General features: G+C 33.8%; 1 protein-coding gene across 2 annotated transcripts; it reads right to left on the reverse strand.

Moving 5' to 3' along the window:
• Positions 1–99: 99 nt before the first annotated feature.
• LOC100376187 (uncharacterized) lies at positions 100–21,627 on the reverse strand. Of its 2 annotated transcripts, none has more exons than XM_085500683.1 (8): positions 21,507–21,627; positions 15,497–15,698; positions 14,676–14,857; positions 10,677–10,808; positions 9,832–10,038; positions 3,509–3,589; positions 3,009–3,130; positions 100–2,701 (listed from the first exon to the last, which is right to left on the reverse strand). In XM_085500683.1, the coding sequence occupies exons 1-8, from the start codon at positions 21,532–21,534 to the stop codon at positions 2,555–2,557; spliced, it is 1,101 nt and encodes a 366-aa protein (XP_085356809.1). In that variant the 5' UTR covers positions 21,535–21,627; the 3' UTR covers positions 100–2,554. The 2 variants fall into 2 exon arrangements, with proteins under 2 accessions (XP_085356809.1, XP_085356806.1); XM_085500680.1 differs by having other exon boundaries at positions 21,392–21,627.
• Between the last annotated feature and the right edge of the window lie 753 nt (positions 21,628–22,380).

Here is a 22,380-nt window from a genome sequence, read left to right on the forward strand (position 1 = left end):
TACAGTTGTCGGACATTATACTCATACTTATAACAAAAAGTATTCACATTTATCACCTGATATACACAATGTAAATTATAAGTGCATGGCTCTACTATATCTTGTTTTCACATAGTTTAATTCACATATAAATTGACAAAAAATTACATTTATGAAATAAGCAGCAGCTAAAATATGGAGACAATAGAAATCCTGAAAGATTTCAAATGATTGATATTATTGACACTCCCATTCCATTCCATTCCTTTCATTTTCATAAATATTCATACATTAATAATAATGAGAGGTTAAAGGGCGGCAGTCGTCGTGCCGCGTCCTGTTCGATATGGGACTCATAGCGACGTACACAATGCGTGTAAAATACATTGTTGGTTTACATGAAGGAATAACATTTTCAAACAAAGTAATTAGGAACTGCACTTGTTGATTGGCTGGTTTGATTCAACTCCCATTAAAATTTATAAATAAAAATAAAAATGAAGGGAATGCCTTTGTTGTGTCAATAGTATCCAGACTGCAACATACAATTGAAAATTATCACATGATTAAACTATTTATTGAACACATTTATTAAAATTATTTCTAGCAGTAAATATATAAATTTGGCAATTTGAGTTCGTTTTCAATTATTTTAAAAGTATGAATAAATTGATTAACTTGAATGTTTTTGATAGTGTGAAATTACATTTTGGAATGTAGTAGTAGATATTAATTATTGATATATTGTATATGAAAAAACATTTTTCAAACTTCAATTTTATGTTTTTCTTTCATAGAGTGAATATTTTTTTAAATCATAGGACAATATACTTTTTTGTTTAGGACAATAAAACAAATTTTTGACAATAGATTGGTCGATAATATGTTTTACAGTTGTTGCCTTACAACTTTGAATGAAAATCTTTTCTCAAATGCTCATATATTTGGGAAGTTAGTTTATCAAGTTATAAACACCGGTGTGATTGTTACTAGTCATACTTCAAACACCAGAAAACAAAGGAGAGTATTTATTTAAAATTGGAGAAATTCACAATTGTCATGACAATGCAATCTCCCTCCACCATACTTGGATTTCCTAAATCTGAGAGCAGCTGGTACATGTACATCTGAAACAAGATTTTGTTCAAAAATCGAAAAAAGTACAACAAAAAACTCAAAGTTAGACTCGTGATATTCAAAGCACAATGCCATCACAGAATGCATATTAATGTTAGTCATGGGAAGTTTTCCAAATTATTCCAGAAAGCATTCAGACTGATTACATGATTCAGAAAAAGATAATTTTATTATTAATATGAACCGATGGTTTTCATTTAATCCTCATTAATGTCTTAACAGTTCTTGATGAGTTACTGGAATATCTAATTATTAGCTAATTATCATGCAAATTAAGAAGTTAATATGCACAGATTTCCACCATATTCAGGTCTGTGCTTTCCCTAATGCATCTACTATAAAACATGTCTTTTTAGCGTATTTAGCGAGAGAACTGATTCGCTAATTTATGATGTCGCTAATGACTTCATTATAAATTCAAAATGGCGGCCAAACAATGTCTTTTTCTCCACACACACACACTTTGTAAACAACACAGAAAACGTAATAATCTGGAACGCTTTCTTATTACACTTGACAGTTTTGTTTTTATGGAGGTGATAACTGCGCATTTGTTTTGGCAGGCGACAGACAAGTATTGTGAAAACAGAAAAATCAACAAAGACAAGAGAGATTCGCCAAATCAACATTTCGCTATTATGTCATTTTACCACAATTCACTAAAATAGTATGTCGCTTTTTCAACATGTTTTACAGTATATATCTAGTTTCATTGAAATATGTTAAATGATTTTTGAGATCAATCAGACAGCTACAAATTGTCTAAGTATCCTGCAAATTAAGTAATTAATAAGCACAGATTTATACCATAACCCAACCATGTCTGTTCATTATTCAAATGCATCTGTTTACCAAGTTTCATTGAAATATATTGAACGTTACTTGAGAAATCAGTGGAAAAGCTGAAAATGGGCTCATTATTATGCAAATGAAACTAATCAGGTCTGTGTGTATTACCCCAGAATATCTACCCCTATACACCAAGTTTTAACTAATCCTGAACAGAGATTCTTGAGATACACGTGGAACAGACATACGGACATACCCATTATGTGCTTTGCATACACAAGTCAAAAAGATTTTGTTTCTCGCCACCATGTGTGTCAGTTAGAAAACTATGCCTCGCACATTTTTTTTTTCAATTCTGCGTACTGGTATGGCACATACAGTAGAATGGAGAAATGTTTAAGAGGATGTTTTGTTGCTCCAAATAAACCTTTAATGATTATTCAGTAGATGTTAAACTTTGAACTTGGTATAAGTTATGGTTTAAAAAAAGCACTTTTTAGAATGAGAAGCAAAACATGTTTAGGCCTTATAGAGCCAAACTTTTGGCCAGCTTAAATGGATACTATCAGCCCATATAAATGATAATAATTAATTTTTTTCCCAAAGTCTCTTCCCATTACTATGCATGTCAGCTTCATACATCACCATTTTAAGATTCTGTTGGTTTAACTTCCACTTTTGGTGGTCCATGATATTTAGATTTCTTGGGTACAAAACCACCCTCTATGATGCTGTAGCTCATATCTATCACAGTTTCTTTTATGCTGCGTGGCTGAACACCAAGTACCTCCCTCATCTAAATGAAAGAAACAACTCATGTGAACTAAGGGGTATCAGAGGCATTAAAATGATATATAAAATTAACTAAAAATTTAAGATTAGCCTATTAAACTATAAGCCTGCTGAAATATCTCTGAATTTGACTGTACAATGAATCGATCAATACAAGTGCTGAAAATTGTATATCTATTATGCAAATTAGGTAATTAATATGTACAGATTTCATCACGACTAATACAATTTATTTATACTAGTCTACATTTGTGAGGTATCGATACCTGGCCTCATACCGTATAAAAAAAAAAAAAAAAGAGTACACTTACCCGTGCATTATCAAATACAGTGACCTTTCCTAAGGCTGAGACAACAAGGCGAACATTTTTATCAAATAAAGCAAAGAATTTTATACCAATATCTGGACTCACCCAAGTAGGAACGTTGTATCCTGAGAATAAAATATATTACAAACTTAGTCAATGTTTTAAAGATAATGATGAAAACTGATTTCCCACAGCCCCTAATAATTTTACATCATAAATTCTGAATAATAAATTGTGAACATTTGTGTTTCTTCATTGTAAAAGTTTTAGCTCTGTGTAAATTCAATGAATATGCAACTTGTTTTATAAAACAATGGTTTTTTTCCCTATAATTAACTGGCACATGGTGAACAAAAATTGCCATTTTAACAGTTTGGTGCGAGGGGCGCTCAGGATAACTAAACACCCTTGACAAATGTGATTTTTATAGCAAAGTACCTCGTGCGCTGAGTAGAACGAGTACAGAAGTGAGTGTCCAGTTTAGGTAAATTATTATTACATACCTTGGGATTTAAATTCATCTTCTAAAATAATAGCAATCTCTTTCATCCATATGTTATCTGCACACATGATATGTCTTTTGCCTATAAATAAAAATATACAATAATGACTTTTCTGTTTAACTATTTGCCATCTTGATTGCAGTGGCAGAACATGTAAAGCATTGCGATATAGGCAAGGCAATTAAAAATGCATGCAATAATGTATGATAAATTTATGAATAAATTATTTTGTCGATACATACAGGGATGAAATTTGAAGCTATGATAAGCAGCACTTTATTCAAAGAGACCAATATATTGCATGGCATACATTTTTTTCAGCGTGTCAAGTAAAGATGCTAGTGTACCGTTAAAGTCCTAATATAAATCGCAGTTTATATGACAATGTATCAATTTAAAAATTGGGATCAACAGCTCAATTTCGGGGTGCAGTTTCTTTTACGTACATATTGCAATCACTAAATCACTACACAATCTCTTGAATATAGGCTTAACTCAAATTTAGGTGTCAGGGAAGAGTGATAACGTCACGTCCCAGTCAAACAAAAAAACTGTACATATGATAAAAAAAATAAGTATATGTAATGTAATATGCATTTATTTTTTTTATTTTCTTTGTAACGGAAAGTATATTCTGACAGAAGTTTCAAATAAAAACAAACATGAATGCATTGCTTGCAGTAGTAGTACGGCACGGTTACTAAAAAAGTATGGTACCGTGGGTAACAGTTCTTGGAAAGTGTAGCAGATGTCAAATTTTCATGTTCACTGGTTAAAAAGAAATCCAACATTAGGAAATATTATTGAATATGTTCAAATGCTAATACACAAGAATTAAGTCATCAGAAATATTTTTTACAAGCACTGGTTGGAAGATTATCTGCATTAGTGTTCCAGATATGGAGGTATGTAAATGTGTCGAAATGGACATTGTGTGAGTGGTTAGTGCTAGTAGCACTAATCCAAATCAAAGAAAGCTTAGAAAGAACTCCCGTGTGCTGAGAGTTTTGGAGACACAGTAAAAATTAATTCAAAATAACTTATACATTGTACTTGAGATATTGATGGAATAGCTGAAAACTAATTATGCAAATAAGGTAACTAATATGAACAGATTTAAGTGTAAAACTAATAAGGTTTGCACAATGTACCAAGTTTCATTGAAATGTGATTTAATAGAACCAAAAATATATTAATTATTATACTAATTAGAGAATTAATATGAACGGATTTTAACCCAAAATTAATCAGACTGTCTATTGTCCTAGCGCATTTATTTACCAAGTTTTATTCAAATGTGATGATCAATACTTGAGATATCAGTATTAATTAATTATGTTAATTAGATGATTAAGAAGCATAAATATTTACCAAAAACTAATATGGTGCATAGTCTTAGGTTCATTGAAATGTGATGCATACTCTTTAAAAGTTCCAATGAGTGGTTTTTAGACATCAGTGCAACAGCAAAAAATTAATTAGTTATGCAAATTAGGTAATTAATAGGCACAATTATTTATCCCAAAATTAATCAGGTCTCTGCATAGTCCTAGAATATCTATGTCGCAAGTCTCATTGAAATGTGATGATTAGTACTTGAGATATCAGGTGAAAAGCTGAAAATTAACTAATTATGCTAATAAGGTGATTAATATGCACAAATATTTACCCAAAAAATAATTAGGTCTCTGCACAGTCCTCAAGTAACTATGTACCAAGTTTCATTGAAATGTGATCATTACTACTCGAAATATCAAAAGCTGAAAATTAATTAATTATGCAAATTAGGTAATTAATATGTACTGATATTACCCTAAAAACTATCAGGTATGTGCAGTGTCCCAAGTTTTATTGAAATGTTATGATTAGTACTTGAGATATCAGTGGAAAAGCCGAAAATTGATTAATCATTATGTAAATTAGGTAATTAATAATATTAACAGATTTTCACCCAAAACTAATCAAATCTGCGCATTAGTTCAGAGCATCCATGTGCCAAGTTTCATTGAAATCCAATGAGTGGTTCTTCAAAAATCAGTGGAACAGTCATAGAACAGCTTAAAATCAGTTAATTATCATGCAAATTAGGTAATTAATATTCATAGATTTTTACCCAAAACTAATCAAATCTGCGCACTAGTTCAAAGCATCCATGTGCCAAATTTCATCAAAATCCAATGAGTGATTCTTCAGATATTAGTGGAACAGTCTTGGAACAGCTAAAAATCAGCTAATTATCATGCAAATTAGGTAATTAATATTCATGGTTATTTACCAAAACCTAATCAACTCTGCGCATTATCCCAGAGCATCTATGTACCAAGTTTCACCAAAATTTGATTAGTGGTTCTTGAGATAACAGTGGAACAAAAAAAGTGACATACATACAGACAGGGCAACTGCAAAGACTCCCTTTTGTGCTTCGCACACGGGAGTCAAAAACTACTAGATCTAGTGCTAAAATGGCACTAGATCTAGTGCTAAAATGGCACTAGATCTAGTGCTAAAATGGCACTAGATCTAGTGCTAAAACGGCACTAGATCTAGTGCTAAAATGTACATAGTGCGAGTGGCATTGATATCACGTTGTCAACAACGTCAAGACATACTGTGATTCTCTGAAAATAAATTAATATTTACGTAAAATTGTTGTATCGTTCATTCATTAGAAATGTGCTTCAGTGGGGAAATTGAGAATGTCGTTGTCCACGTTTGTCGTAATAGACCTTTGGAACAACGCGATCGGCCGGAAAACAAGGTGAAACAGTGAAACTGCAGGTCGAACTTCAAAATTTTTACAAATTGTGAATAGATATACTGTATGAAATGGTTTTGTGAGGAAGTTTGTGTTTTCAACTTTGACGAATGAAAACATTATGTAAATGGTGGAATTCAGCGTTGATTTTTTTTAAATCGCTGATGTGCCATTTTATTTCTGGTCGGCGCCACACTTAATGAAAATAGATCTTCGAAAATGAAATTATGATGCCATATGTGAACTAAATAAAAAATTGGTATACTCCTAGTCTAAGTCCCGGGTCCCTGTAAAGCTCGATGGATGTTGTGTGTACTGCGACCTGTGAATGGGCATATACATATTCACGCAATCCTGTTGTTATCATGGAGGAACTAACGAAATATGATGTAACCTCGCCGATTTTTTGATTTTTTAACGTGACCATATTATATATGTCTAGACACTTTCTCTGCAATAATATTTTTTAGGAGCCCTTAGGATTTGTTGTTGTAGACTCTCGAAATCTTGTTCTTGTTACAGTTGCTAATAATTAAAACATGTTAATGCTAAGAAACGACACTAGAGACCAAGTCTTGGCTGAGAGCAGAAGCGGTGTGAGCCACGGTCAAGCGTCGTCGCCGAAACCTTTTCCGTGATGTGAGTCGCAGATTTGATTCACATCACGGAGAGATTAGCGTGGTACTTGATCGAGGCCAGTCAACGCAGGGGTCACCACTCGACCGTCATTGCGGATACCATTTCCGTGCACAGAGTCGCATGTTTGACTCTATTCACGAAGAATGGCAGCGTGTTAATCGAGTGGTGCCCGCATGCACTGCGATGACAACCCCCCCTTAACTTTATTGAAATAATGTAGAAATGTAATACAGAATGATGCAGGATTTGAATGCTTAAATTATGAGGTAGTGGGTGGGTGGGATAGCTTGGAGACGGGTTCAGGTCGCTTGCTGAACGTAGAATGACTATGCTAAGGCGAAGCGGGATACAGGAAAGCTTGACGATGCATGGCAAGTAGGATTAGGCAAATGACCGTCACGAGAGTATGAGCTTACAATATGCGTGTGAATGGAAATAGCACGGGCGAGGCGTGCACGAGATGGAAGGTCGCGTGCCTATGAATAGGGGCGCACGTTGATGTCATGTGCAGGGGGATTACGACTGGCGTGTGTTGCGTAAGTTATGTGTTAGGGATTAAAACTGTGGCGTCGTTACCGAGCATTAACGCAGACTATGCTGACACATAATCATACTATTAAGTAACAAGTTCGTCTGTTGAATTTCCGGTTGTGAAATAGGTATTTTAACCCTTGACAGCTAAACAAACCCAGTGTATGGTCGCGTTAAAAAAATGGGACCAAGAAATCGTCCAGGGCAATTTTTCGGCAGCTTTTAAATTTATTTTTTAAATTATTTTGTCGTAATTTATCAGACATTTCAATCGTTCCTGACGCCAAAATCAGTCTAAAATAAAAACAAATGTATTTAAAAAATAACACTGGGCGACACTGTAATGACATTCCAGGTGGTCTACTTTTTAATTCAGCAAGAATTATTAATTATTGTTAATTCTGAAATAGTTTCTTTCGTCTTGGGTGGCCCAACTGACGGCTTAGAAAGTCTGTGTAGTTGGATACAATGAAAATTTCCCCCAAAAATATTTGATAATTAGTTTTTGAAATTTTGAACCCCAAATGAGTGCCCATCACCCGTGAAATCCCCAGGGCGATTTTTCGAATGGCTGAATTTACGGCAGAATCCGGTATTATATAAAGAAAGTATTATTATGGACATCTCGCGCATATTGCCGATGTTTTATACTGTTTGTAGTTTGCATATGAAAAAGGTTGTTGATGCTCCTCCTATTATTCGACGTCGTTGACAATGCGATAACAATGCCACTCGCACTGTGCACATTTTAGCACTAGATCTAGTGCCATTTTAGCGCTAGATCTAGTGCCATTTTAGCACTAGATCTAGTACTTTTTCGGATTAGTGCTACTAGCACTAGCCACTCGCACTACGCCCATTTCGACACATTTACATACATGAGATATGATAGAAAGAAATCTAAGACTGAATGGTCACAATTTCTTGTTGCCGAAAAGGATTGATTAAAATTGTTTGATATATATTGAAATTAAATATTGAAAAAAAATCATATTTTGTGAAAGCTGGCATGGATATCAAGAAAAAGTGAAAGATTTTTCAACATTGTGCATGTTTAGAAATACCAAAAAATGTAAATTTTGATGTGATGTTAAAAAGTTAGTAAAAATCGCAAAACTTTGTAGTAGTAAAAATTGTTCTTGAGTCCCAGAGTAAGTTTCGCGAAAATTTTGTATTCTTGAGGCATAGCTAATGTACTATGTCACAGAATACTACCGTATGTTGTTAAGACTATTGGGATATTTCTATTGGCTCTGTGCGCCCTGCTGTGAGACGCTGGTCGAAGAGCCGGTGAAAACAGCTAAAGTCGAGAAAACAGCACAAACTCAACTTTGAAGTAATCCCGAGCAACCAAATTTATATACCGTACTCGACTGCGTTAGCGCCCAGGGGCCTCAACTCAGAAAATCACCATTTTTTAGGGGTGGGCGCTTACGCGAGCACCCGCCTCGAAAAAGAGTGCAAATGAAAAATTTGATTCATCAAGTGACAGATTTTCACAATGAAGAAATGATCAAAAAAAAATATGCATATTTTATTACAATATTAATTACGTACCACCAGAATTTATGAAATTAAAAACATTTGAGTCTGTTGGAACACAGTTGAAGTCAAAATTGTCATATTATCTCCACTGACGAAGGTGTTGGATCGTACACAAACTCTCGATGAAAATCACTTTTCGCCATGATGCATTTGCAGAATTGACCTGCAGCAGCGTCCTTTGACCTAATGGGTCAAGTTGGTTATTAACCAATCAGAATGCTGTGTTGTACTGACACAATTCTTCAGAAATTCTCGAAGACTTTCCGGTAACGCAATACGGAAGTGAATTATTGATGTCGAAGTTGGAATTGATTTCAGCAAATAAACGACATGGTTTTTCAAAAAAACTAGTAACTAGGCATTTTTGAGAGGTAAACTGAATGTGGCATGATATATTTATCGCATTTTACTTGTATTAACAGGTCATTGTCGAAGCGTAGTTTACGCACGGTTACCGTGTTCTACGCATTCACAACATGTTCACAGCAGTCGATATCCACGCTGTATCATATAAAAACGATTACCAAGATTCGTTACGCAAGACCAAGTTTTAAATTAGTTGCATTTTGAAGGGGTGGGCGCTTTGCCGAATGTGACCCCAAATATAAAAATTGCGCAAAAGTACGGGGTGGGCGCTTGCCTGGGCATGGGCGCTAACGCGGTCGAGTACGGTATGTTGCACATGCAATCTTTTTTACACTATTCATGGGAATCACTACTATCCCAAAGTACTGTTTTCTGAGAGTTTTCGGCCTTTGTTTTTACCGGATAGTTGCCAGGCGGTGAAAATTTTTGTAAAAATAAGTACAGGTAACACAGAGGAAAGTCCAATGAGTTTAGGTGAATTTATTACCTGCTGCTTCTGGTAATGTCATTGCTTTGACGTGTCCTTCTGCTACGTCACGTACATCTACAACAGCAAAGTTTATTTTAGCCAACGCTGGCATTTGTCGTTGAAGTAGTTTCTTGAGTACTACCATTGATGTACAGTCTGACCCACTAAGCATCGGTCCCATTACAAACGCAGGATTGATCACAGCTAATTCAAATTTTTCATCTTCTGCTTGTGAACAATACAAACACGACAATCAACATTTAATTAACATTTAGCGCATTTTTGGATACAAGTTTTGTACTTCAATGTAAAATATTTTATTTTCGCTTGGAATTAATTTTTTCTATTTTCGCAATGCTATGAAAGAATGATTTAGTGAAAATAAAATCCAGCGAATATACCTTTTTTCTTATATTTTACATTCAACTTGTCAAAAATCAGTGAAAACAAATTCCATACAAAACACCTAAAAATCAGCGAAAATTAATTCCAGCTAAAATAAAGTATTCTACAGTATTAAAAAAATGAGTACAACAATTATTTCCATACCTTGCCTGCTAACTTCTTTTTTCCACTGATTTTTGGAATGTCCGTAGTGCTTACAGCATGTAATATGTTAATTAGTGAGGGGTTGAATTTTTTTTAAATAGTACATGTAAACACGTACTCTCTTCTTCATTTCAAACAATGTACAGTACATAACAGATTGTTGTCTTTTTGCTGATTGGTAAAGCAAACATGATTTAATGCATAAAAGCATACAAGTATAAGTAGTGTGTTTCTTTAAATATATTACCAAGCTGCTGGTTAGTAGTTCATTATACAGTATTTAAATTTCATATTTTAAAAACATAAAAAATTACCTTTCAACTTGTCAACAAAATCCCATGCAGCTTTTTCAGCTAAAGTCTTGCTCTTTTCATAGGTTCCGATCGTATCAACATTCGGCCAGTCTTTCTCAGAAAACACAACATTAGATTCGCCGGTAAATCCACCTAACAAATACAATGGTACATGATAATAAACAACAAGTCATTGAAAATGACATACTGTAGAATACTTTATTTTCACTTGGAATTTATTTTCGCTATTTTCGCTGAAGGGATGATTCCGTGAAAATAAAATCCAGTGAATATACTGTTTGTCCTATATATTTCACATTAAACTCATCAAAAATCAGTGAAAATAAATTCCAAACAAAAGGCCCAAAAAGCCTTTCAGCGAAAATTAATTTCAGCGAAAATAAAGTATTCCACAGTAGTCCCTTTTTCAAAGTGATCTTTTGTGAGCTAAACACCAGACATCCCAAAGACAAGAATCAATGAATGATGTGTGAAAGAAAACAATGTTGTTTTGGTAACGGCCAAGAAGAAGAAGATAAATTATGATGTAACAAGTATTTAATACTAAAATTGGCATCAAATAAAATGGTCCATCGTCAATAACGACAGATTTCAATATTGAAATAGGATAATTTGTAAGAACATCGCCTGCTCGGTACGCTTAAAGCGTGTTCAGTCTGCATGTTCCATCTAGTATGTGCGCTGCTGGATTCTACAACTGATACTGCTGTCATGGCGACTGGGCGGGCACCAGATCGTGTTGTTGAACTAAGGTTAACCTGAGAGGATTTATCCAAGCACATGCGATAAATGAATTCAAAGTATGTCTGCAGAGAGTGAATACCGGTACACATAGGTGAATTTATTCTGGTTTTAGTAGTGATCAGTTGTACTACTTTATTTCCAAAACAAAACAAGTCACAGTTTGCATAAACTAATGAAAGTATCCTTGTTCTCAGGTGTGTGTTTCACATTAAAAGTCGCTGTTGTTTTTTCTCTACTAGAATAGATTACAACTGCAGGCTTTCCAGCCATGTTTGAATAGACTTATCGCTACACAGCAGAAAACGAGGGAGACTGGTGTACACACACTAACATAGCGTGGTGCCAGGTACATATATGTCGTATAAAGTGTGCTTTTGGCCTTTATGGGTTGGCGGGTCGTCCATTATTGTTTAATAATTCAGAGTGTATCTATCAGCCAATACAAAATGGTCGCCATCATTTCAAATTGATTAACACATAATAACTAACTTATTAAACTATATTTACTCAATACTACATAATAAAATTACACTTGAAATCATTCTAAAATCCACTCGTAATTTGACATATTACTCGAAATGAGCTGATAAAATACACAATAGGAGCCATTTTGAATTCAAGCAAAAAAAAAACCAACGGTGCCATCTGAATATTGAATAAAACGTAGTGATAAACACATTTCAACAAAAATATATTTTTTTGTATATTTTATGTATTGACAACCTGACATCAGGATCAAAATTAACAGGGAAACAGAAAGATACATAAAAATGTGTAAATATATTTAGTGCACTGCAAAAAAAACATTGATAAATCATGTCAGGGGAAGATCAACAAATAAATCAACCACTGCTCAACAAAACACATCAACTAACTGTTTAAAGTTTAAATAATAATATTAACTTTTTCACCGCCAGTTCCCTCTTTTCATGAAAAATTCACAAAATAGTCCCTTTTATAGTATGCACTTTCCTTCAGAAGATTGGAACAAACGTAGCCAAATTTTTTGAGTAAAAACAGAAAATTGACTCATATTTTGTCTGTTTGTTTCAAAATTGGGGTTCATTTCCAGAAATATTGAAGAAAATAAGAAAAAAAGTGCTAACAAATTTGGGTGAGAATGTCTGGTGGTGAAAAGTTTAACAACTAACTTGATATTATTGTGTGGTGTACAATGTTCCAATAGCTTAGCAGTAAAATAGTGTAAATTTCAAATTACACCAACAAGCATTAATATAATTAATTATTCATGAAAATATTGATTCAGATAAACAAATAAGTAAACAATTACGAGAATAGCGACACAGTAATTAATAATAATAATAATAACTTTATGAATGCAATAATTTTGCAATGTCTTTGTTCTGTGATTTTAGTAACACAGTAAGGGTTTAAAAAATTCCATTATCGTCTGCACTTTGTAATTTGCATCTTATGTTGCCACAACGTGTACGGTTATGTCAGTTTTATTTTTAGTATGATCTAGTTATCATGACAACCGCTATTATACACCTTATCTTATTCAGATTTATTTTACAAAGTACAGTTGTCAAAATAAATATATCTCTGCCTGAAATTCTAGCATTTAACGATAGCCATCAAAATTGGTACAGAGTCCAAGGCCAGCTCAAAATTGTCAGCATGATTCTAATTTTTATTCCAAACAGATTACTAGTATTCACATTAATAATAATTCTATATGAATATAATAATATATGCAAACATAAATAAAGTATCTGCCTAAGTATCACTAATGACAATACCTACCCTCATTTTATTCGAATTAAATATTAAATGTATTTTTTTAATTCAATATTATGAAAGCCTGATTTACTCTGCATTAAAAAGTGATAGAACACGTGTATTGGTATAGCTACATCAATATAGCATACGTGCTCAGATGCCAGCAATCAATCAAAAAGATTTTGTATTGATCTCTCAGTCAACCAGAAACTCGGATACATGCCTTCGGGAAAAGTCCCGTTTGGACGCTAACATCGATTTTTTTTTTCGTTTGGGAGAAAACCAAAACTGGTCGAAATTCTCGAATAAGAATAAGCTGGCAATTTCCAGTGAAGTAGAAAATTTGGTGTCCGAATTTTTAGAGGGGTAAAATTGTAAAATTTCTACGGTAACTGTACGTAAATTATGATGTGGGATAATCAACATTTATATCCTAATAATAAACAGGTGTATTTTTTTGGTTAAAAAAAAATCAAATAATCACTAGGTAGATTCCAAATTCACTGATTTTGGTAGTAACTGCAAAGCTATAGAACAATTCTATGAGAGGATTTTCTGAAATATGCAAGGTCTGAAACGCTTGTTTTCTAATTTTCCTAGCTGACTGTAGTTACATTCTACAATATTTAACTTAGACTCAAAATAATGCTATTTAATATAAATTCAATATGTATATCTCTGGTCAGCACTATGTCTTACTTGGGTGGAATGATTACTTAAGGTAGAAGCCTACTCATAAATTAAAAAAAAACAGAATTTATTCATTTTGCAATAAATTGTACTCAAAGGCAATATAAGAATATTGACCTGAAAAAAGTTGGAGATCACCAGCCTTTTTTTTTTTTGAGAAATTGATGGTTGTATTTTAGTGGAAAGTCGCCATTTTGACACTATTATAACGATTTTACCACAGGTTCCTATGGCAGTGATATTATGCAATATCTCAAAAACTAACCTGGTGACATAGGCTGAAAAAATCATATATTGTTAATGAGGGAGTATATTTTGTTGTTCTGAATTATTTAAAAAATCTGGGTTTTAAAAAGTGTCAAAAAATACAATTTTTCTTTAACATTGTGTTCTATGGAATAGTTCTAAAAATAACAATTTTCAAAAAATATTAGGACACGTTTCTCAAAAAGCATAACTGTAACACACAAAATAATGCTATTTCATTGTACCATGGGACATTAGCATCAAGATTGTACATAATAAACTAATGAACATTGTCATGCGATTTATGACCAATTTTGTTAAAAATTATGAGTAGGTTTCTACCTTAACTATTAAATTAATTTCTTATTTCATTTGATTTTCACTATTTTCAATAATAACAATTAAATAAAAATTCCAGTGAAAATTAATTGAATGGTGGTAACCTTCGAGATATTCAATATGGGTCCCACACAACATATGACAAATACAAATGTATATATACACAGAATTTGAATATATGATTTCCACCAAATTTAGTGAAAATAAAGTAAATGTACAAGCATAAAACACACTCACCGCTAACTGCAGCTATAGAACTTGTGACAACCACTCTCTTCACAGTACCCGCATTCTGACATGCTTTAAGGACGTTGAGCGTACCTTCTAAAGCCGGTTTTATTATCTCATCCTCATGCTTTGGAGCTTCACTTGGGAACGGGCTGGCAACATGAATCACATGACTACATCCATCTACAGCTCTGAAAGATAAACACAATAATTTAGTCTGTAGATGCATGACTGTAGTCGCAAATATTTATATTACCGTAAAATCTGTATTAGAAGCTACATCCCTAATAGAAGTCGCATTGATTTTTTTGAACAATTGAAAATCAAAAAATCACAATTTCTTATATGTGTAGATGCTTGAATAAAAGTCGCATCCCCTCTGTTGCATTGTACCACAGTTTCTAATACAGATTTTACAGTATCGGTATATGCCTATTAAAAAAACGTATCTTGCATTTGCAAATGGTGTTGTAGCAATGTCAAAGATTGTTCTATTGCTGTTTGGCAAGGAATGGTGATACTTTAGTAGTACTCCTGAGTGTTTTGCTGACATCAGTTGTGCTCAAGGTGGAGTACTGATGTGGATTATTGAGTGCAATTTGTATATTAATTTTCTTTATGTGAAAATATTCTTTGACCAATAGTTTATCACTGACATATCCTATGTCTAGTACTCCTATCCTACTGCCATCACCCATCGTTCCTGGGATCCCCGTGGTTCATGTATGAAGACAAAAAAGTCAGTCAAGAAAAAAATAGCACATTCGGCTAACCCCCCTCTGCTATCAATAAAATATGAAAGTGCATTATTGTTCACCCCTCAAACTCACGGTTTCCAGCTTTCGACGTCAAGAAGATCAGCTTCAACCAATTCTAGTTCATGCTGTGCATCGGGACAAAGGTTGAGTAGATGCTGGACTTTAGTTGAATTCTTCTTACTTCTGACAGTGCCACGAACACGATAGCCATTTTTAAGTAACTGCTGTACAACATGAGAGGCAATGTATCCTGATGCCCCAGTGACTAGAACCACTGTAACAATAGATTACAATATACATTGCATGACTTTTATATTTTTTCGTTACTTGATGAGACCATTGGTGGGGGACAATATTTCTCCCACTGTCACTGTGACCTTTCTGTCTTGAAATCTCAAAGAAATTTTTTTTTGTTTACAAATTGTGCATAATGGTACAAGGGTAGACATGGCTAACATACTTTTGACACAGAAATGTTTTTTTGTAATTTTGACATTTTATTCTCTGGGATACCCAAGTTATTGCTTTAATTACTGTAAAATAATTGATTTCCACTGAACGGATAAATCAGTAAAAACAAGCCATGTATGGCACAGTCCTCGTTAGCTATCAAACTTTATATTATAAAAATTTATAATTTTGTTTATAGTAATATAGTTCAAACATAAACATGTCAGAGATATGGATCCAGAAGCTGATGCTTGATTATGGTGATTTTTTAAGACTGAAAATATTGACATGCAATCATCTTGTATCTGATCATCAAATGCATACTTGTCCATATCAGAGGTACATTACTTGGGGTTTGCAACTTGCATAGTACTGTATGGTGACATCATGTCAAGATCCCATTCAAGTCTCTTCTCGTAGATAGCGAGACTGAGGCTACGACCTTCTGACATGACATATATCAATGTTCAAGGTTTGTAATGAAAAAATAAAACTTTTCTTGCCACTATCATAGTGAATCAAAGAAAGCTTAGAAAGAACTCCCATGTGCTGAGAGTATTGGAGACACATTAAATATAATTCGAAATTACTTAGCTGAAAACTAATTATGCAAATCAGAAAATTAATATGAACAGATTTGAGTGTATAACTAATGAGGTCTGCGCAATGTAACAGAAAATCTATGTTTCCAAGTTTAATTGAAATGTGATTAGAACCCAAAAATTATGAATTATTATGCTTATTAGGGAATTAATATGAACAGATTTTTACCCCAAACTAATTAGGTTTGTACATTGTCCTAGAGCATCTTTGTACTAAGTTTCATTGAAATGGAATAATTAGTACTTTAGATATCAGTGTGAAAGCTTAAAATTGGTTAATTATGCAAATTAGGTAATTAATATGTACAGATTTTAACCCACAATTATCCAGGTCTGTCTATTGTCCTACAGCATCCATGTACATTCATTGATATGTGATGTTTAGTACCTGAGATATCAGTGTGAAAGTTGATTAATTATGCAAATTAGGTAATTAATATGCACAAATATTTATCGAAAACTAATTGGGTCTGCATAATTCTAGATTCATTGAAATGTGATGATTAGTACTTTAGATATCAGTAGAAAAGCTGAAAATTAATTATGCAAATTAGTTAATTAATATGCACAATTATTTACCCTAAAACTAATCAGGTCTCTGCATAGTCCTAAAGGATCTATGTACCAAGGTTCATTGAAATGCGATGATTAGTACTTGAGATACCCTGAAGCTGAAAATTAACTAATTATGCAAATTAGGTGATTAATATGCACAAATATTTATCGGAAACAATCAATCTCTGCATAGTCCTTGAGTATGTAAGTACCAAGTTTCATTGAAATGTAATGCTCACTACTTATATCAAAAGATGAAAATTAATTAATTATGCAAATTAGGTAATTAATATGTACTGATATCACTATAAAAACTATCAGGTCTGTGCAGTGTCATATGACATCTATGTACCAAGTTTCATTGAAATGTGATGATTAGTACTTATATCAAATGCTGAAAATTAATTAATTATGCAAATTAGGTAATTAATATGTACTGATATTACCATAAAAACTATCAGGTCTGTGCAGTGTCATATGACATCTATGTACCAAGTTTCATTGAAATGTGATGATTAGTACTTGAGATATCAGTGGAAAAACCGAAAATTGACTAATCATTATGCAAATTAGGTAATTAGTATCCACGGATTATTACCAAAAACTAATCAAAACTTAGCATTAGCTCAGAGCATGTATGTACAAAGTTTCATCAAAATCCAATGAGTGGTTGTTTAGATATCAGTGGAACAATCATGGAACAGCTAAAAATCAGCTAATTATCATGCAAATTAGGTAATTAACGAGCATGGATTTTTAACAAAAACAATTCAAATCTGCGCATATGTTCAGAGCATCTATGTACCAAGTTTCATCAAAATCCAATGAGTGGTTCTTTAGATATCAGTGGAACAGTCATAGAACAGCTAAAAATTAGCTAATTATCATGCAAATTAGGTAATTAACGAGCATGGATTTTTACCAAAACCTAATCAAATCTGCGCATTGGCCCAGAGCATCTATGCACCAAGTTTCATCAAAAACCGATGTATGGTTCTTGAGATAGCAGTGGAACAGTTGGACACACATACACACATACAGACACACTAACTGCAAAGACTCCCATTATGTGCTTCGCACATGGGAGTCAAAAATGTAATACATCGAAAATGTACAGAAAATATAGTTCTCGTAATCGGTCATATCGTGGGCAGCTATTTTGATCCACCTGGACATCCGAGTATCCTAGTTACCTCGGGCATGCACATTCGCATTTTTCTTAGGTTGAACGCTTATGCGAGAGCGAGATTGTAACGGGATCTTGGTATCATGTCACCATAGTTGCAAACCCCAAGTAATGTACCTCTGTCCATATTGAGAGATATTGCTGTGGAATGGCATCAAAATCGCCACTAGTTGTCCATTTTGAATACATCTGTATAACTATAACATGATGTAGAATGAATATATAAAATTTGAACATAATCATTCAAATCATGTCAGGGATACGGCTCTAGAACCACATTCATTAAAACAAAATGGCCGCCTGTCAGCCATTTTGAATCAGATTTTAAAAATAAAATGATGTGCAGGGGGCACGGTTCTAGAAGCCGTACCTACACACAAATTGGTGACGTCACAAAATACATGACCTTCAATCGGGGTCGTTTCCTCGGTATATACGAATTGGTATATACAAATTACAATAAAGATACTTAAGACATTACACATAAGGTAAAACAAATCACGTAACAATATAATGATAATAACAGTAATAAAATCCAAGCTTAACAGTTGAACAGAACGATCATATAGTCAGTCGGGTCATGCCGAGGGTCACGCACTTTGTTGCAAAATGGCCGTGTGGTTGAAACTGGGTCATGGCGTGACAGGCGAGAAAGACATCATTGAACACTCTCAAAATCACAATAAAGTGGAAGTGGTTGCATATTACGGCGTAGCCAACATGGGAAATAAAAAAACGCCCAATACAAATGACATGGGTTCGAATCACACTAGATACACACTCACCAGAACCAAAGCAATCAGAAACCAGCGATCGTTTTGGTTTTCCCGTTCAACTCTTCGGAACACTAGAGTAGTTAAAAAAATGATCACCACTTAACGACCAACGTCGTGGCGTGGTACAAAAGAGTGCCATTGAAATAAAACAAAATTAGCTTGAAAGGACAGTGGGTTCGAGTCCCGCTCAGAGCTACCGTAAAAACGTAAATAAAATAAACTGAAATCCCTAAAACCGTAACAAGAAAACAAAGCACAGTTTCCAGATTGTGACAAGAGATAAACAAGACCCAAGTCAAGGTAAGTTTTGTTGAAGTGTCGATGGCGTTCCCTATATTACGAAAACAATTCAGGCAACAGAACAACATCTTCTGTGGTGTCTGCGGAATTGTTGATTGAGGGTTCGAATTCAGCAGTTAACATTTTGTTAATAGTTTCACAATTAAATCAAATATCCAATGATACTAGTATATTTATTTCATTATTTTAACAACTTGCAATGGTGGAAGTTGATCAAACACGAGTTCTTACACCTAAATAAGTATCAAATATTTGTCTACACATTTATTCTTTCAATTTAACAACCTTGTAGAGGTGGAAATTAATTAAACGACAGGTATTTACTCACAAATATAATGGTTAATATTTGTCCATACATTCATTCTCTCAATTTAAGAACTTGTAATTGTTGGAATTAATCAAACAGAGTTGTTTACACCAAAATAAGTCTAAAATATTTGTCCACACATTTATTCTCTCAATTTAACAACTTGTAATTGTGGGAATTAATCAAACGCGAGTTGTTTACATCAAAATAAGTCTCATATTAGTCCATACATTTATTCTCTCAATTTAACAACTTGTAATGGTGTAAAATAATTAAACGAGAGCTGTCTACACCAAAATAAGTCTAAAATATTTGTCCACACATTTATTCTCTCAATTTAACAACTTGTAATTGTTGGAATTAATCAAACGTGAGTTGTTTACACCAAAATAAGTCTCAAATATTAGTCCATACATTTATTCTCTCAATTTAGCAACTTGTAATGGTGTGAAATAATTAAACGAGAGTTGTCTACACCAAAATAAATCTCAAATATTTGTACACACATTTATTGTCACAATTTAACCACTTGTAATAGTGGTAATTACTTAAACGCGACGTGTTTAATCAGTTGACATCAATGCAACTTACCCGCAGACAGTGCACAACAGAGTATCATTATTGAGCAATTATTAACAGGAACGTGTCTTGGCATTAGGGTTAGGGTCGGGTCAGGTATGGGCAACGGAATTATTAACAGGAACGTGTCTTGGCATTAGGGTTAGGGTCGGGTCAGGTATGGGCAATGCAAATGGCAAACACCCAATTGGCAAGATGTACACTAACGGGTTATGGCATGCATATAGTTTACACAAGTAAAAACGCAAAATTGGCAATTTTTTGGACAATTGTAACTCAATAATAGAAATATGTTGTATTTCTATATATATACACACTATATAGTCTCATCAAATGAAACACATCCAGTCAATCCATTGTGGTCTTGTTGTTCAGTTGTCTACATAGTGATCAGGAGGACCTGGGTTCAATTCCCATGCCTGCCAGTCTTTTCTCGCAAACACTAATTTGCAATAAAGCTAAATATGAAAACAAATCCTTCATTTGCATGACTACCCATATGGTTCAGTGGATATGTACAATGTCATCAATGTGAGAGATTGCTGGTTCAAATCCAGTACGGTTAGCACTATTTTTTGAATGCTAGTGAAAACAGTGCTCCTATAAGTAGGACTTAAATCCTATCACTAGTGTGAAGACACTCGTGGTACAGTGGACAAGACAGTGCGCTGGGAACTCCCTTTCCCCCTTTCTAACTCTACCCCCAAAAATAATATATCACCCCTTTTAGAATGTATTGACCCACAAATGAATGAATATTCTGGAGCACAGAAACTGCTACGTCATGAATAAATTAGCAGAATTTAAAAAAAAAATTGCATAAATTGTAGGTACTTCTTCTGGATTCCTGCCCCATAATGCCAGAAATGCTTTATTTTTGATGATTTTTTTGCACAAAAATGGCCACCACATGGCCATTTTGAATCAGATAGTCAAACAAATATATCTGAGAGATTAGGCTTAACTGGAGATAGGGCGATTGTTTTACTTTGATCATGGAACTACAAACGCGGTTCCATGCTTTGATGCGTCAATGATCCTAGGGCAGATCTATGAATGCAATGACAATTCACTTTAACCAAGTTAGAGACTAAAGACATGCATAATGACAAATATATCACTGCAAACGTCTAGGGAAATGCAGACATAGACACACAGACATGGCATATTTAGATTTCCTAAGAGCATACATGATAAATCGTTATATTGTACCTCCTGTTACTTGACTGAACCATCTATTCTTAGCTCCATGATTGAACCCTGGCGATAAGACATTCGTTTCCTTATACCTCCATACCTGGGGCCATGACCCGCCGATTGAACTTACATTGAACATCAACTTCTGCTGACGCCATAATAATGTTCCCCGAAAGGTGTCGCTGCCAAATGATCTAAACCTGAGAAAACGTGAGCTAATAGGTGACGTCACAAAATACATAACTGACCTTTTCCGAACTTGCTCTAACATTTCGTTCTCCGTGCGAGGGCGCTGTCTGATGCCCGCACTTTATCACTAAGTGATTACGTTGTGCATTCCAATTTTAAAATATGAACAATTTTTTTTTACATTGTTTACGAACGTCTCTGCCTGAAATGAAATTAATATCTCTAACATTCCATTGTTTAGTTGTTCGCTCAACGATGCTCAGGAACATTGCAAACATTACTCCTTGTTTTCTGTTTTCAAAACTGCTACATTATTATTGATATATACACGATTCATCGGATTTTTTTTACCAAGTACTAGTTACATTGTTACCATAAGAACAATGATAAATTACACAACAATCGCCATTTTCGTGAGTATATTACCCCGTTTTCAATACAGAGTAAATCAGGCTTTCATAAATTTAAATCCGATAAATAAATAAATAAATATTAAATCCGAATAAAATGATGGTAGGTATTACCATTAGTATGGATTAAAGGCAAATACTTATGCACATACAATATTATAATCATATAAAACCATTTTTAATATGAATGATCTGTTTGGGATGAAAATTAAAATCATGCTGAATATTTTGAATTAGCCTTAGTCTTTGTATCAATTCTGATGACAATAGTTAAATATTCGAATTTCAGGCATAAATATAATATTTAATTCGACAACGGTACTTTGTAAAATAACCCCATGCACGATAAGGTGTATAGCAATGTTTGTCATGATAACTAGATCTTACAAAGATTAAGTTAATTGT

This window comes from Saccoglossus kowalevskii, chromosome 1, assembly GCF_978046115.1.
Source record: "Saccoglossus kowalevskii chromosome 1, keSacKowa6.1, whole genome shotgun sequence".
Classification (NCBI taxonomy): domain Eukaryota; kingdom Metazoa; phylum Hemichordata; class Enteropneusta; family Harrimaniidae; genus Saccoglossus; species Saccoglossus kowalevskii.